The 14,586-nt window shown below is 48.8% G+C and overlaps 1 protein-coding gene across 2 annotated transcripts; it reads right to left on the bottom strand.

Moving 5' to 3' along the window:
• Window positions 1-904: 904 nt before the first annotated feature.
• Mxra8 (matrix remodeling associated 8) lies at window positions 905-5,631 on the bottom strand. Of its 2 annotated transcripts, none has more exons than XM_006239575.1 (10): window positions 5,184-5,631; window positions 4,275-4,295; window positions 3,877-4,170; window positions 3,506-3,607; window positions 2,914-3,384; window positions 2,286-2,444; window positions 2,166-2,205; window positions 2,018-2,094; window positions 1,865-1,945; window positions 905-1,703 (listed from the first exon to the last, which is right to left on the bottom strand). In XM_006239575.1, exons 1-10 carry the CDS (start codon window positions 5,230-5,232, stop codon window positions 1,678-1,680), a joined length of 1,320 nt encoding a protein of 439 aa, XP_006239637.1. In that variant the 5' UTR covers window positions 5,233-5,631; the 3' UTR covers window positions 905-1,677. The 2 variants fall into 2 exon arrangements, with proteins under 2 accessions (XP_006239637.1, NP_001382517.1); NM_001395588.1 differs by having other exon boundaries at window positions 3,877-4,179; window positions 5,184-5,383.
• Window positions 5,632-14,586: the final 8,955 nt, after the last annotated feature.

The following is a 14,586-nucleotide window of genomic DNA, read 5'->3' as shown; positions in this document are numbered from 1 at the left end:
CTCTAATGGCACTGCACACATGTGGTACACAGACATACAGGCAGGCAAAAGCACTTGTATACGTAAAATGATAAACATTTTTGAAGACTTTTTATATACTTGGTTTATTTTTATTTTATGTGCACTGATGTTTTGCTTGCATGAATTTCTGTACAAGGGTGTTGGATGTAACTCCTTGGGACTGGAGTTAAGAGACAGTGGTCAGCTGCCCTGTGGGCGCTGGAAATTGAACCTGAGTCCTGTGGAAAAGCAGCCAGTACTCTTAACTGCTGAGCCATTTCTCAGTCCCAAGTTTTTTGTTTTTGTTTTTGTTTTTTTTTTTTTAAGAGAGATCGAGGAAAGAGGTCTGTGCCCTCTCTTAACTGCTCACAAAACTCAGTCTTCTGAGGTCACACAGCCAGTGCCTAGTTTTAACTATCCCTAGGGGAACAGTACCTGAAAACCAACACCTGATCCTATTGACCAAGGCTTCCCTCTTGGGGCTCTTTCTGCCCAAATCTCCTCAGATTTATATCCTTGGGGGACATGCCTGCCTATCTTTGCTTCTTCTTTTTACTCCACCTTGGCATCTGCTTCTCAAAGAACTGGGCTAACAGCATTTCCTTCTATGGCCGACCTCACCACCTCCACCATTGTATACCTCCCCCATCCTTGTACACACACACACACACACACACAAACACACACTCTCTCTCTCTCTCTCTCTCTCTCTCTCTCTCTCTCTCTCTCTCTCTGAGGAAAGGAGCTGAAAGCCCTTCATCATGGAAGTCCTAGAAGGACCTAGACATAGACCTTCTACTCTAGGGGAAATGGAAGGGCAGCAGAACTAGACGAAGGTTATGAGAGCATCTGGGGGTTCCCAAGGCCCAGACATGTCCCCCCTGAACAGAAGGGGAGCAGCAGGTCCAAGACTAAAAATCAGATATATCTTTTATTATCACATGAGAACTTCCCCAGTAGGAGCAAATGATAGCTGTTTGATGTGCACCATGGGCTCCTCAGATCCCTCTTCATCCCATCCTCAGTCAAAAAAGAGCACAAATGGGACCCCAATCCCAGACTCCAGCCTAGGGAAGTGATATGAAGACTAAGAGTCACATGGTCCCCAGTAACTGTTGGTGTGGCTCTTGGAGAGCATTGGACAGAAAGGAATCAGAAGCAGAGAAAGGGCCATGGGCCTGCCCCAAGTTGCCCAAAGCAGCAAGGAGGGCCACGAGTCAGAGCATGACAGCAGGCCCCTGAGCAGTGCACAGGCGTAGTGCAGTCTTACCAGGACAGTGGTTAATGTGTTTAACTAGGGGCTAGGAGTCTTAACTGGAATCTGTTAGTGTCTTCCCGATCCTAGCAGTAAGAGGCCACGGGGGACTTTGCGTTTGGTGGATATTAATGAGGGATTTTTTGCTGTGTTGAAGTTGGGGTACAGCCCCCAGTGGGCACAGGTGATTGAAGGGCAGCAATGATACTATACCAGAGTCCCTAGGGAACCCACAGTTGCTCACCAACATGAGGGGGGTGATTCTAGGAAGAGCAAAGTACAGGCAGCTGCTCTGCCAAGTTTAAGCCAAGTCTCTAGGTAAGCCGGACCAGCCGTTGAGAAGAGCCAGGAATACCACAGGAGGGTCAGGAAGATGTCCTTTGATGCAGAGCTGCTGGCCCAGCCAGAAGCTCAGGGTCCATTTATTTGCAGTACTCCTTCCTGAACTCTGGAAGCCAAGAAAACGGCTAATGTCTGCTCTCTGTCCTTCAGTCCCAGTGGGAAAGTCAACGAGGACATTTGGCATGACTTCCGAAGGCCCTCTCAAGGAAATGGCAGGGGATCCCTGGAGTGGGTCTCATGTGGGATGAGGGAGGTGAAAGTACTCACCTTTATCCAGATCCACGTCCTTGGCAGGCAGGGGACTGTGGGCCAGCCCAGCCCTCTCCTTCAGGATGTTATTTTTGTAATCTGGTTGGGGGAAAAAAATTAAGTTACACTCAAAAATGTACTTCCCCTGGACCCTCTGGCCCTCACCCCTACCTAGCTGGATGTCCTCAGTCCTATACGGAGCCTGGTCCCTTGTGGCTACAGCAAACTCCACCATGTTCACATCCTTCCTAAAGGGAGACAGACAGCAGTTTAGGAGGCCAGGGCAGGTCTGGGAGGAGAGTCGGGAAGGCAAACTCACCCCTTTGATTTCCCAGCTTTCCTGTCTGAGGTCTTGCATCCTGTGAAGACAGAGGTATTGGGGTCGGCCTCACTGTCCTGGGTTAATCTGGGCCCCTCTGCTCCAAGGGTCCTGCCTCACCTCCACTGTGACGGTGGCGTGTCGCCAGGACTACAGTGATGAGCAGCAAGATGAAAAGCAGTAGAGTGGCCAGCACATAGCCCAATTGCTGGAAGAAATGTGTGTGGTCCTCTGGGACAATGACGTTGATGATGCTGTGGCCACGGGCCATGGTGGGATCTAGTGGGAAATAGCAATCATCAGAAAACCTCTGCAAGCCAGGTGGTGGTGGCTCATGCCTTTAATCTCATCACTCAGGAGGGAGAGGCAGGTTGATCTCTGTGAGTTCGAGGCCATCCTAGTCTATAAAGCTAGTTCCAGGACAGCCGAGAAGAAACCCTGTCTCAAAAAACAAAAGCAAGGGCTGGAGAGATGGCTCAGCGGTTAAGAGCACCCAACTTCCAGAGGTCCTGAGTTCAATTCCCAGCAACCACATGGTGGCTCACAACCACCTGTAAAGAGATCCAATGTCCTCTTCTGGTGTATCTGAAGACAGCTACAGTGTACTTATATATAATAAATAAATAAATCTTAAAAAAAAACAAAAGCAAAAAAAAAAAAAAAAAAGACAAGAAAGAAAGCTCCGCAATACATTTAGCACTCTAGGTCACAACAGGGACCCTTCTCAGGCTGCAAGCTGCACACATACCTGGGCTAGGAACACTGTTGTGACCAGACCCATTGCCAGGAGAAGCGCGAGCTGGTGGCTCAAAAACAGGCTCCGTGACCCGTAGGTGGAAGACTCGGCGCTCATGGAGACCACAGTAGTGGTGGTGCAGGTGGCAGGAATAGATGCCCTCATCAGCCGGCTCCAGGTCATCTATGCGTAGGGAGAAGTCCCCGCGTGCAAAAGCGTTGGTGTTCACCGACACGCGATCACGCAGGAAGGGTGGCCCGTAGGCTCGGCGCTCGCCGGATGCGTACAGGTCAAGCAATCGGTCAGCGCGGTCATGTGGCACGCCAGGTAGCTGTCGGTCCCAATGGACCACCTGCTGCGCCTCCTCTAAGTGGCGGTCAGTCCACAAGTGCTCACGGTTCACGCAAGTCATCAGAGCCGGTGCGCCGAGGGCCACCACCAACACTTCCTTCTCTCCGTCCCAGTATGCGCGACTTAATAGGGCTGCGGATGCATTGAGAAAGGCAGTCAGATCACCTCACAGAGGTGAGGAGGGGAAGATCGGGAGTCGGGAGTAAGGAGGCTAGGGATAGAACTAGCAAAGGAGGGTGAGGGGCACACTCACGATCGTCAGTGACCTCGAGGCGCACAGCCAGGCTCTCGTAGAGGTGGCAGTAGTGATGGTGCAGATTGCAGGTGTACACCCCTTCGTCGCCTCTCTCCACAGCTGCTTGGGAAGATAACCGTAGCTTGAAGGAACCCATCCTCCTCCATGGGCCCTCCCCTAAAATCCTTCGGTCCCCTCCACGGCCCCGCCCATCCAAGACTCCAACCTTTCGAAGGCCTCGCCGGGTCTTTCCTGTGTATCCGTTCTCCCTCAACCTCCCAGTTCCCTCCAGTTGCCCATCCCACCCCCATTCCTCCACACCTCCACCCCACCCCCATCCCAGCCGCCAAGGTTTCAACTTCTGCCGAAGTTGCCGTTCTACATCGTACCGCGGATGAGCAGCGAGAAGTTGCCGTCGTGGAAGGCAGAAGGCGACAGCAGGAGGCGGTCGCGATCGCGCGGCTGGTACACGCGCTGTTCCCCGGCCGAGTACATATCCACAAGTCGGCGCCCTTGGCTACCTGGGCCACCGCTGAGGTCCCAGTGGACCACGCGCTGGCGATCGTGCAGCCGGTCTTGGGTCCACACCATGCGCGGGCTCTGGCAGCGTAGCACCGCCTGAGTTCCGGCTGCCCAGCTCACCGCAGACTCAGACACCACAGAGCTGCTGGCTGCTGCGGTCCCTGGAGACCCTTGTCGGGAAGGGGGAGTCAGTGGCAGAAGTCAAGGTTGGAGGCAGGACGGATTAGGAGAGGAGTGGAGCCACAGCTGGGTAAGGGATACTAACCTGAGGACAGGACTGCAGAACCTGGAAGAAGAAGAGAAATAGAGCTGGAGGCAGTCATGGCGGTTTACTGCCAAGCTGCCCACTTAACAAGCTCTGGTAGAGAAGCTGCAGGAGTCACCTTAGTTTCCACCTTCCTGGCTATACAGACAGCTCTGGCTAGTGGGAAACCAGACATCTGGCAGTGAATAGTAGGAAAGGATGGGACTCTTTTGCAGGCTTGTTCTAAAGTGGGAAATTGAAGTAGCCATGGCTACATCATAGCAACAAGTCCACCGGAACTGCCCTAGTATGCGGCTGAGACAAACAGGAGTGGTGTGTGCATCTGTCCTGAGCCTTTAGGAACCTTCAGACCTCAGGCATTCATAGACCTGTCCCATACTCCCCCCGCCTCCCCCCCACACACAACAGTATGTACTTCTGCTGGCCTTCCTCCAGAGCAGAGACCCACAGTCCCAGAAGATGACACGGGACGTGGGGGTGAACCCTGATCTGACACCACTGACCCAAGTTAGAGAAAGTGGCATAAGGCCCAGGCTTTTAAGAAAAATGTGCGTGGTCAGCAGGCCAGAGTGGGCAGGTCTGAGGGGCTCTGAAAAGGGGCTGGAACAGACTCTACTAGCTCCTTAGCTGTCAGCCCCACTTAACCTCCCTCCCCACTGCATCCTGAGCAGCTGACCCTGGAGCCACACAGAAAGTGGGTACAGAAGGTACCCTTGACCACATTTCTCATTTAGGCCCCCTGGGATTTCTTTTAGAGTACCTGAAGGCTTCGTGCTCCTCTAAGTGAATTGCTATTTTGAGCACCCAGCCCTGTCCTTTTCTTTCATGAGGCCTCTCCACCCCTCCCAACCTAAGCCCAGACAGTTCACCCACTCTCTGCCCCACACCCAGTCCCACTCTCACACTCACTCTGAAGAAGCACCAGTTTCCACAACAAGACACGGGATAGCAGTTCCATGGCGCCTGCGGGGACTGCACCGTGCTTTGTCTTACTCAGCTCTAACTCTTCAGAAAAACAGCCGACCCCCTCTCTCTGCCAGCACCCGCTGACATCACGGAGCCCTGGGCCGGGTCTGTGCCCCGCCCACTGCGCTGCTCTACTGCCTGGCCTCCCCCATCTTGACTGGCCTATAATGCTGCAGACACCCTGTCCGGGCCCAGTTGGTGGGAGGGTCTTGAGTAGAGGCTCGGCCAGTCACTGGTCAGTCCTGGGGAGGGGCAGTAGCTCAGTCCTGGGACAGAAGAGGAGGCCTTGGATGTGAAGATTCCTGAGGCCATGTGGATGCCAAGCATCTGGTAAACTTCCTGAGCTTCAGCAGAACTGGTGTTTGAGGGTGGACGATCTGTCTCCCCTGCTCTGACATTCTCCTAAGTGATCAGCCAGCCCAGAGAACCTGGGCTGCTTTCTCTGTTCTTGTATTCTCCCTGCCAGATCAGGTGACTAACAATTTCACTTTAGCTGAGGGTGATTTTACTATGCCCTTCTCTGGAACCATAGTGGGCTCCCTGGGGACAGCATGATGGCTATGTGGTCCAGTTATCTTTAGGATCAAGAACAGCCAGTCATTCAGTCAGGCATATTGGCCCACACAATTAATTGAGCACTTGGGAGGCGGAGGCAAGTGGATCTCTGAGTCTGAGGCAAACCTGGTCTTTGTAGTGAGTTCCAGACCACCCACAGCTACACATGATGTTACCCTTCTCAAACAGAACAAAGTACAGCGAACCAGAAAAGTGAGCGTTAGCAACTCTGGGCAATGAGGACTGAATGTGAGTGTGGTCAGACTTTCCTTTATGACCTGACGACTGGGGCTGTCCACCTTCTTAAGGCAAACCCTACAGTCCTGAAACGAGGACTAGATTACTATGATCTGGGAAACCTCCACTTGAAGGAAAGAGGAGTGGAACTCCCTCAACAGAAAGCACAAATTTGAAGCCCTGGGAAAACAAAGTCATATAAACAAATGGGAAATAACAGAGTAGCACTGTGTACCCACCCGCTCCTACTAGTTAAGCAAACCTCAGAACAAGAAAGGAAAAGAATCTAAAGAAACCACAGAAGCCCTTAACTAGTCTAGGCCTCCTCTTTGGATATAATCGGTACAGGCCCTATCCCTGGGGTTTGGGGTGGGGTCCCCAAGTCCTCAGCCAAGCCAGAACCTCAGCCTAGCTGGCTCTTGGAGGGGAGGGGACAACAGGGAGGACCAGCTATGAGGCTCTAGGAAGCCCCTCAGGACTTAAGGGAGCCATCTCCTCTCCGGAATCTGGGCCACACAGAGCATGAACTTGGCCCTCATCTCTTCCCTGGGACTTTTATTCTGGAAAAAAACAAGTTCTACCCAGCAGGCCATCCCCCAATCCTCCCTTTCTGGCTTTCCATTATGTTTTTCTAAATGGCTTTGCCTTACTTGCTACAGCGTCTGTCCCTGCCCAACACCCTCCAGGTTGACCTCTGCCTCTGATCTTTGTCTCCCTTCTCCCCTCTCCCATGGTTGTCCCAGGTTTGTCCCATTTCTTTTCATGGAGGAAAAGTGTTCAGGAAGTGATGGACGCAGACACATAGGTGGTCCAGGCTGGATCCTAAATATGAGGGGGGAGCAGATATTTCCAGGTAGAGGACTAAGGAAGAGGCTCTTTGCAGACTCCTTGATCTCAGGGCTCCACTTGAGGTTCGAGGAACTCTCAAAAACTGCAAATCCCAACAACCTACTTTCAGGTCACAGGCAAGTCGCTGATACACCTATGGGAAATTCCCCAGAGACACGCATGTGGACCCTTGCCTAACACCTTTCCCTGTCCTATCCTCTGCTTCAGGCCAGAGGAGTTGAGATGGACAGCAGAAGTCTGTCTGCCCTCCTCCAACACCCCCCTCCCCCTTCACCACATCCTTAAGCAGGAAATAGCCGAAGATGAAAACTGGAGCCAAGCAGGCAGCCTGGGCTGCTAACCAAGCCACCTGCCCCTCCCATAGTTAAGGACATGAGCTACTCCGGCTCAGCTCCTTCCCTATCTGTACTGTGGAGGCCCTGGCTTCCCTTCTCCTTGCCCCTTGCTTCCCAGACCCACCTAGAATCTTTGTCCCTCTAGGAAGAAAACAGATCAGGACAAAGCAAAACCACTGACTTCATGGTGCTTTGGCCAAGCCTCAGCCAATCCAGAGCCCCAGACCTAGGGCTTAGGGGTGTGGCCAGACAAGAGGTATCAGCCAGCCCACTAGGCACAAAGACCAAGAATCCGATGTTGGCTCCTATTCCTGGTGACTTGGACATTCCAGGCAGCCCGGCTCATTGGGGCGAAAAACCACAGGACCAGAGATTTGGTGAAGCCCAACTCCCCCACCACAGACTTCTTGAGGTCGAAAGGAATGTAATCAGATCAGACACAGGCACAAACTGAGTTGCATATACACCCACTGTTACTCATCCATAAAGACCCACGTCGGTCTTCATCTAGCACTTACTAAACACCCAGCATATACCAAGCACTCAGGATTTAATGCTAAACTAGACAGATGCATCAGTCCCTGCCCTGTTGATAGACTAGCATACTTACCTTTAATAATTGATGTATTTATTTTATTTATTTATTGAGAAAGAGTCTATCTACATAGTCTTGGCTGCTGTGGAATTCAATATGTAGACCAGACTGGATTCCAATTTATCCAGATCCACCTGCCTCTACTTACCAAGTACTAGAATTAAGGTCATGCATCACTACACCTGGCTTATGATCATTTAAAAAATATTTGGGGTTGGGGATTTAGCTCAGTGGTAGAGCGCTTGCCTAGCAAGCGCAAGGCCCTGGGTTCGGTCCCCAGCTCTGGAAAAAAAAATTTTTTTATGGTGTGTGTGTGTGTGTGTGTGTGTGTGTGTGTGTGTGTGTGTGTGTGTGCATGCGCGTGTATGACTTGCATGTATGTCTGTGTACTACATGAACTGTACTCAGAGGCCAGATGACGGGATCAGATCTTCTGGAACTGGATGGAACTGGAGCTACAGGTAGTTGTTAGCTGGGAATCAAACCTGGATCCTCTGGAAGAGCAACAAACACTCTTAATCACTAGACCACCTCTTATGATCATTTCTAAACAAAAGTGGGATAGGCATGGTGGCACATTCCTGTTACCCCAGCATTCAAGAGGCTGGGGCAGGCGATCACCTTTAGTAAGAAGGACCTGTCTTAAAATAATGCCACAAGACTAGGTCTAGGCCATCTGGCTAGGGGTTGGCCTGATGGCCTATAAAAACACTGAGATGGTTTAGAGCTGCCATGGACAGACGAAAAAATGGAAAAAAAATGGTCTCTATCAAGACCTCATAGTCGGTAGAATTCATAGAATCCCCAAGACCATACACAATGGAGTCCCCTGTGTGACTGTGGGCAGCATAGTCATATGCATACTTGATCAGGCTGCATAACACTAAAAAGGGAGAGAATGTCCCTGCTCTGGTGACAAAGCCTCTACCAGAGCAGATGCAAAGAGCTCCTCCCTCCAGTCCAGAGGGAGCAGCTACCTAGAGGGCAACAGGGCAAGGTCTGAGGGTGGCCTTCGGAAGTCCAAGCCTGCAGCCAAGATAAAGTATCTTCATCCCTAATGCTTGGAGGAGTCAGATTCTGTGGTGACCTTGGTGGTCTAGAAGTGGGTCACCAGGCTACAGGGATACTCTCACGTCAGGCTTTTTAGACCCAGAGCAGAGCCAGACTGTGGAGTTGTAAGGGAACAAATGTGACTTGTACAGCAGTAGGGAGCTGTCCATAACAGGAGCAAGTACTCATTTCATAAGGAATGATTTACCAGTATCCACAGTTTATCAGTGAGGACTAAGTATGATAGGGGACCAACATGGATAAAGTGCTGGGTCAAAAAATCCATCTGCTGCTAGGATCTGTGTGGAACCCTCGTGTCCAAGAGGTGACAACCAGATGGTCCATGTACACCCTAGACCATAACATTCTACCCTCAGGGCTGGAGAGATGGCTCAGTGGTTAAGAGCACCAACTGCTCTTCCAGAGGCCCTGAGTTCAAATCCCAGCGACCACATGGTGGCTCACAACCATCTGTAATGAGATCTGATGCCCTCTTCTGGTGTGTCTGAGGACAGCGACAGTGTACTCATATAAATAAAAAATTAAAAAAAAAAAAAACATTCTACCCTCAGACTGGTTCAGGAGCCTTCTGTGAAGGAGTTGAACCCAAGCCTTTGCACATCAAAGCAGACAGTCTACCACTGAACTGCATCCCTGGACTGTTCTCTATGAGCTCTGATCCATTCCTGAGAAGTAGTCGCTTGCATATCTGTTGTTTCTTCTAGGGTCCAGACGATTAGCTCCATTGTGTTTCCTACACCAGAGGCAAATGCTCTGTGAACCCCATTCCAAAGGCCTGGGTATGTCTATGTCAGTTGCAAGGGCTCTTTTACCCTGGAGAGATCCAGGAGCTGCTGACCAGCTGAGAGAGACCCTGAGACCGACCAACCAACCAACCAAACAAACAAACAAAAACAAAACATAGAAATGTTATTTTAGGCGTCAGTCAAAACTTTTAAAAAAGATTATATATATGTACATATATATATATATAAATGTATATATGTTGTGGTTTGCCCTGGAGTTATCTGGTTATCTGTATTTTGATGCTAATTCTACTGCCCCAAGGACCGCTGCTTAGTCATGTACTCAGATTCAAGTGACTTCACCAGAATCTTCTCCCCATTTAATTTGTAAAATACAGGTGAGGGCAGGCACAGGATAGAAGGAGTCCTGTCATTGGACGAGAAGGAAAGATGGGTGGGAGAAAAGTTTGAAGGAAGAGGAGGAGACGGGAACGGAAGAGAGGAGGAGTTGGGAGAGTAGTTGCTGGACAACATGGAGGCTGAGGTTAAGATTCCATGCTGTATCTTTAAAGGTTGTTATGAATGTTCTTAAGGGATAGATATGTAATGAGCTTTTTTTTTCATTGATTTACTTTAATTTTATTGAGTGTATCGGGGAAGAGGGAAAATGGGTCAAGAGGGAGGGAGGGAGGGCAGGAGGGGCGGGCCATCTTTTCCTCCAAATCGGCCGGTATGTAGTCTCCAGCTTCATGAAAAAGACTGGTTCTGGCCTCCCTTCTGATTACCCCAAGATTCCTCCTCTGTAGTGGGCTTTGTATGTTTAGGTGGGCAATTATATCTTATCAATTGGATCAAAGGTTATTGTGTGTTCTTTTTTTTAAATTTATTTTATTCTATGTATATGAGTTACACTGTAACTGTCTTCACATACACCAGAAGAGAGCATTGGATTCCTTTACAGATGGTCCTGAGCCACCATGTGGTTGCTGGGAGTTGAACTCATGGCCTCTGGAAGAGCAGTCAGTGCTCTTAACCGCTGAGCCATCTCTCCAGCCCTGTGTGTTCTTTCATGTGTAGATTTAAGTGTAAGGGAGTGTAAATTTAAGTGTAAAGGCGGCTGGTCTGGGCTGCCGTGGAGTTGGGATGTGTGTTTCTGGCATGGAAACCTGCCTTGGGAACTAGATAGGTAGAGATTGCCGCCAGCTCAGAGAGAGGCCTTCAGCAGTGTGATATGGGATGGAACAAAGTGGGTGATTTGGTAGCTGTCTTCAGACACCAGAAGAGGACATCAGATCCTGATTCCATTACAGATGGTTGTGAGTCACCATGTGGTTGCTGGGATTTGAACTCAGGAAGAACAGTCAGTGCTCTTAACCACTGAGCCTTCTCTCCAGTCCTAAAAATGTTTATTTTATATGGGTGTTCTGTCTGCATGTGTATATATTCACAACATGTATGCCTGGTGCCCATGGAAGCTGCAGGAGGGTGGCCGATCTCCTGGAATTAGAATTACAGACAATTATGACCCATGATGTGCACACTGAGAATTGAATTGAGGTCCCCTAGACAAGCAGCAAGTGCTCCTAACCACTGAGCCATCTCTCCAGCCCCTCATCAGTTTTATTTGTATTGTTGTTGTATTAGATGAGGTGGCATATGCCTTTAATCCCAGCACACAGACTGGTCTGCATAGTGAGTGCCAGATCAGCCAAACCTTCATCATGACGCCTTGTCGGAAATGAAAATCAGGCCTGGAGAGATGGCTCAGCAGTTAAGAGCACTGACTGTTCTTCCTGAGTTCAAAGCCCACCAACCACATGGTGACTCACAGCTAACTGTAATGAGATCTGATGCCCTCTTCTGGTGTGTCTGAAGATAGCTACAGAATACTCATATATAATAAACAAATAAATCATTAAAATGAAAAACAAAACCCAGGCATGGTGACACAAGTCTTTTATCCCAGCATTTGGGAGACAGAGGCAGAGAGGATCTCTGTGAGCTGGAGGGCAGAATGGTCTACACAGCAAGAACCCAGGGCTTCAAACATGCATTAATCCGTCAGATTTTATTTGTGTGTATGCCATGGCGTGTGTGTGTGTGTGATGGTGTACATGTGGTATTGCAGGTTTTCAGGTTTGGTGGCATGCACCTTCATCTGGTGAGCCGTTTTGCTGGCCCCTCCATCAATTTTAAAAAGGGAACGAAGCAGAGGTAACTTTTGGGAATTTGGTCTTTTTCCGCCGTGGGTATGTTCCAAGCGTTTTCTAAGTGCTAAACTGCCTCCCAGATAGGATCTTGCATAGTAACTTTGTAACATTGTAACATTGACTGACCTAGACTTCATTATGTAGATCAGGATGGCCTCAAATTAAAGGCAATTCCCCTGCCTCTACCTCCCTAGTGCTGGAATTACAATTATTGCCACCATGCCTAGCTTTGATCTTTGTTGTTGTTTAGAAAGAGTCTCTCTATGTAGTGCTGGCTGATCTGAAACTCACCACCCGTGGGTCTCAACCCCATTGGTAAATATCTTCGAAAATATTTACATAACGATTCATAACAGTAGCAAAATTAGTTATGAAATGGCAACAAAAATAATTTTATGGTTGGGGTCACCACAACATGAAGAACTGTATTAAAGAGTTGCAGTGTCGGGGTTGGGGATTTAGCTCAGTGGTAGAGCGCTTACCTAGGAAGCGCAAGGCCCTGGGTTTGGTCCCCAGCTCCGAGCAAGAAAAAAAAAAAAAGAGTTGCAGTGTCAGGAAGTTTGAGAACCACTGATGAAGACCAAACTGGCCTCAAACTCAGAGATCTACCTGTCTCTGCTGCCTTCCCAGTGTTCCATGAATCTTTTGGTTTTTCTTGGTTTTTTGTTTGTTTTTGTTTTTGTTGTTGTTGTTGTTGTTTGGAGACAGGGTTTCTCTCTGTAGCTCTGGCTGTCCCTGGAGCTTACTCTGTAGACCAGACTGGCCTCAAACTCAGAGATCCACCTGCTTCTGGCTCCTGAATGTTGGCATTAAAGTTATGTGTTACAATTTATTTATTTGATGGGTGGGTGTTTAGCTCAGGTACATGTCTGTACTCCACTTGTTTGCCTGATGCCAGCAGAGGCCAGAAGGGGATGTTGGATTTCTTTGGACTGAAGTTACAGACATTTATGAGCTGACATGTAGTCTTAAGTCTTCTGGGAGAGCAAGGATACTCAACCACTGGGCCATCTCACCAGACTCTTGAGACTCATTTTGATTTTATGTGACTGGATATTTTGCCTGTATGAATATATGTGTGCCTTGCCCATCTACGTGCTTGTGGAGGCCAGAAATGGGTACTGGAAGCCCTGGAACTGGAGTGAAAACAAAAAACGTTATGGGGTAGAGGCTGGAGAGATGACTCAGAGGTTAACAGCACTCGCTGCTCGTCCAGAGACCTGGTTTCAATTCCCAGCACCTATGTGGTAGCTCCTAACACCAGAATGGTTAACTCCAGTCCCAGGAGATCCAACACCCTCACTTAGACACACATGGAGGCAAAACACTAACCCACATAAAATTTTAAAAAAAGGGTTGGGGATTTAGCTCAGTGGTAGAGCGCTTGCCTAGCAAGTGCAAGGCCCTGGGTTCGGTCCCCAGCTCCGAAAAAAAGAAAAGAAAAAAAAAATTAAAGAAAAAAAAAAGAGTTCTCACTCAGAGGTTAATAGCACTCAATGCTTTTCAGAGGACCTAATGTCAGTTCCTAGCACCAAAGTCTGGCAGTTCACAACTGTCTGTAACTCAAGCTCCAGGTAATCCAGCACCCATAGGCAATTACTCATTGCACATAGACGTGCAGGGAAAAAGAACTTTGAAAAACTAATAAGCTAATTAATTTGTTGGACAAAATTTCAGGACAATGTTTTGTTCTTGCTGCTTATAGGCAGATTTACAGTGAGAGTTGATAGCAAAAAGCAAGGCGCGAAAAGCTAAAAAATATGGTGATTTAGTCAGGAAGAGCACTTTTAAAATTGTAGATGAAGATATCTTTGATAGATAGGGCTGGAGGGATGGCTCAGTGGTTAGGATCACTGACTGCTCTTCCAGAGGTCGAGTTCAATTCCTAGCAACCACATGGTGGCTCACAACCATCTATAATGGGGTCTGATGCCCTCTTCTGGTGTGTCTGAAGACAGCGACAGTGTATTCAGATAAATAAAATTAGTAAATCTTAAAAAGAGAGCATAATTTAAAAAGTACCGGATGTGATGGCACAAACCTTTAATATCAGTACTTGGGAGGCAGAGGCAGGCAGATCTCTGTGAGTTCAAGGCTAGCCTGGGCTAAAATTCTGTCTCCAGAAACAAACAAACAAAAATATGACTGGGTCTTTTCTAAGCCTACTTTGGTCTTGAACTCACTATATAGCCAAGGATAACCTTGAATATTTATAGCTAGGCTTTTTCTGTATATCCCTGGCTATGTTGGAACTCACTCTATAGACCAAGCTGGCCTCAAACTCAGAGATCAGCCTGCCTTTGCCTCCCACACCTGGCAACCTTGAATTTCTTTTTTTTTTTTTTTTTTTTTTTGGTTCTTTTTTTTCGGAGCTGGGGACCGAACCCAGGGCCTTGCGCTTCCTAGGTAAGCGCTCTACCACTGCGCTAAATCCCCAGCCCCTGAATTTCTAATCCATTCTTTGAGTGCTGGGTCTTAGATTCAGGGTTTCTTGTATGCTTGGCAAGTGCCTACCAACTAAGCTTACACCTTCAGGCCGTACTAGAGTTTGCAGTGCTCCTCCAGACCCCAAGCTGAGTTTATAGGGACCCTACACTCCCTAGGCTTCTTTTTTTTTTTTTTTTCTTTTTTTCGGAGCTGGGGACACTGAACCCAGGGCCTTGTGTTTGCTAGGCGCTCTACCACTGAGCTAAATCCCCAACCCACTCCCTAGGCTTCTTGATCTGGGATTCTGTAGCTCTGCACTTAGGACTGCTCAGTTCTCCTAGT

The sequence above is a fragment of the Rattus norvegicus genome, chromosome 5 (assembly GCF_036323735.1).
Source record: "Rattus norvegicus strain BN/NHsdMcwi chromosome 5, GRCr8, whole genome shotgun sequence".
Taxonomy (NCBI): domain Eukaryota; kingdom Metazoa; phylum Chordata; class Mammalia; order Rodentia; family Muridae; genus Rattus; species Rattus norvegicus.
This window is presented reverse-complemented; position numbering and strand designations above follow the sequence as displayed.

Excerpts from the sequence above, each read along its gene's own strand:
- Mxra8 (NM_001395588.1), bottom strand. The coding sequence starts at position 5,232 with ATGGAACTGCTATCCCGTGTCTTGTTGTGGAAACTGGTGCTTCTTCAG. Across the intron at positions 3,608-3,876 it reads CTTCTCGCTGCTCATCCGCG|CTGTGGAGAGAGGCGACGAA; the intron begins GTACGATGTAGA and ends CTTCCCAAGCAG. Across the intron at positions 2,095-2,165 it reads AAAGCTGGGAAATCAAAGGG|GAAGGATGTGAACATGGTGG; the intron begins GTGAGTTTGCCT and ends GTCTCCCTTTAG.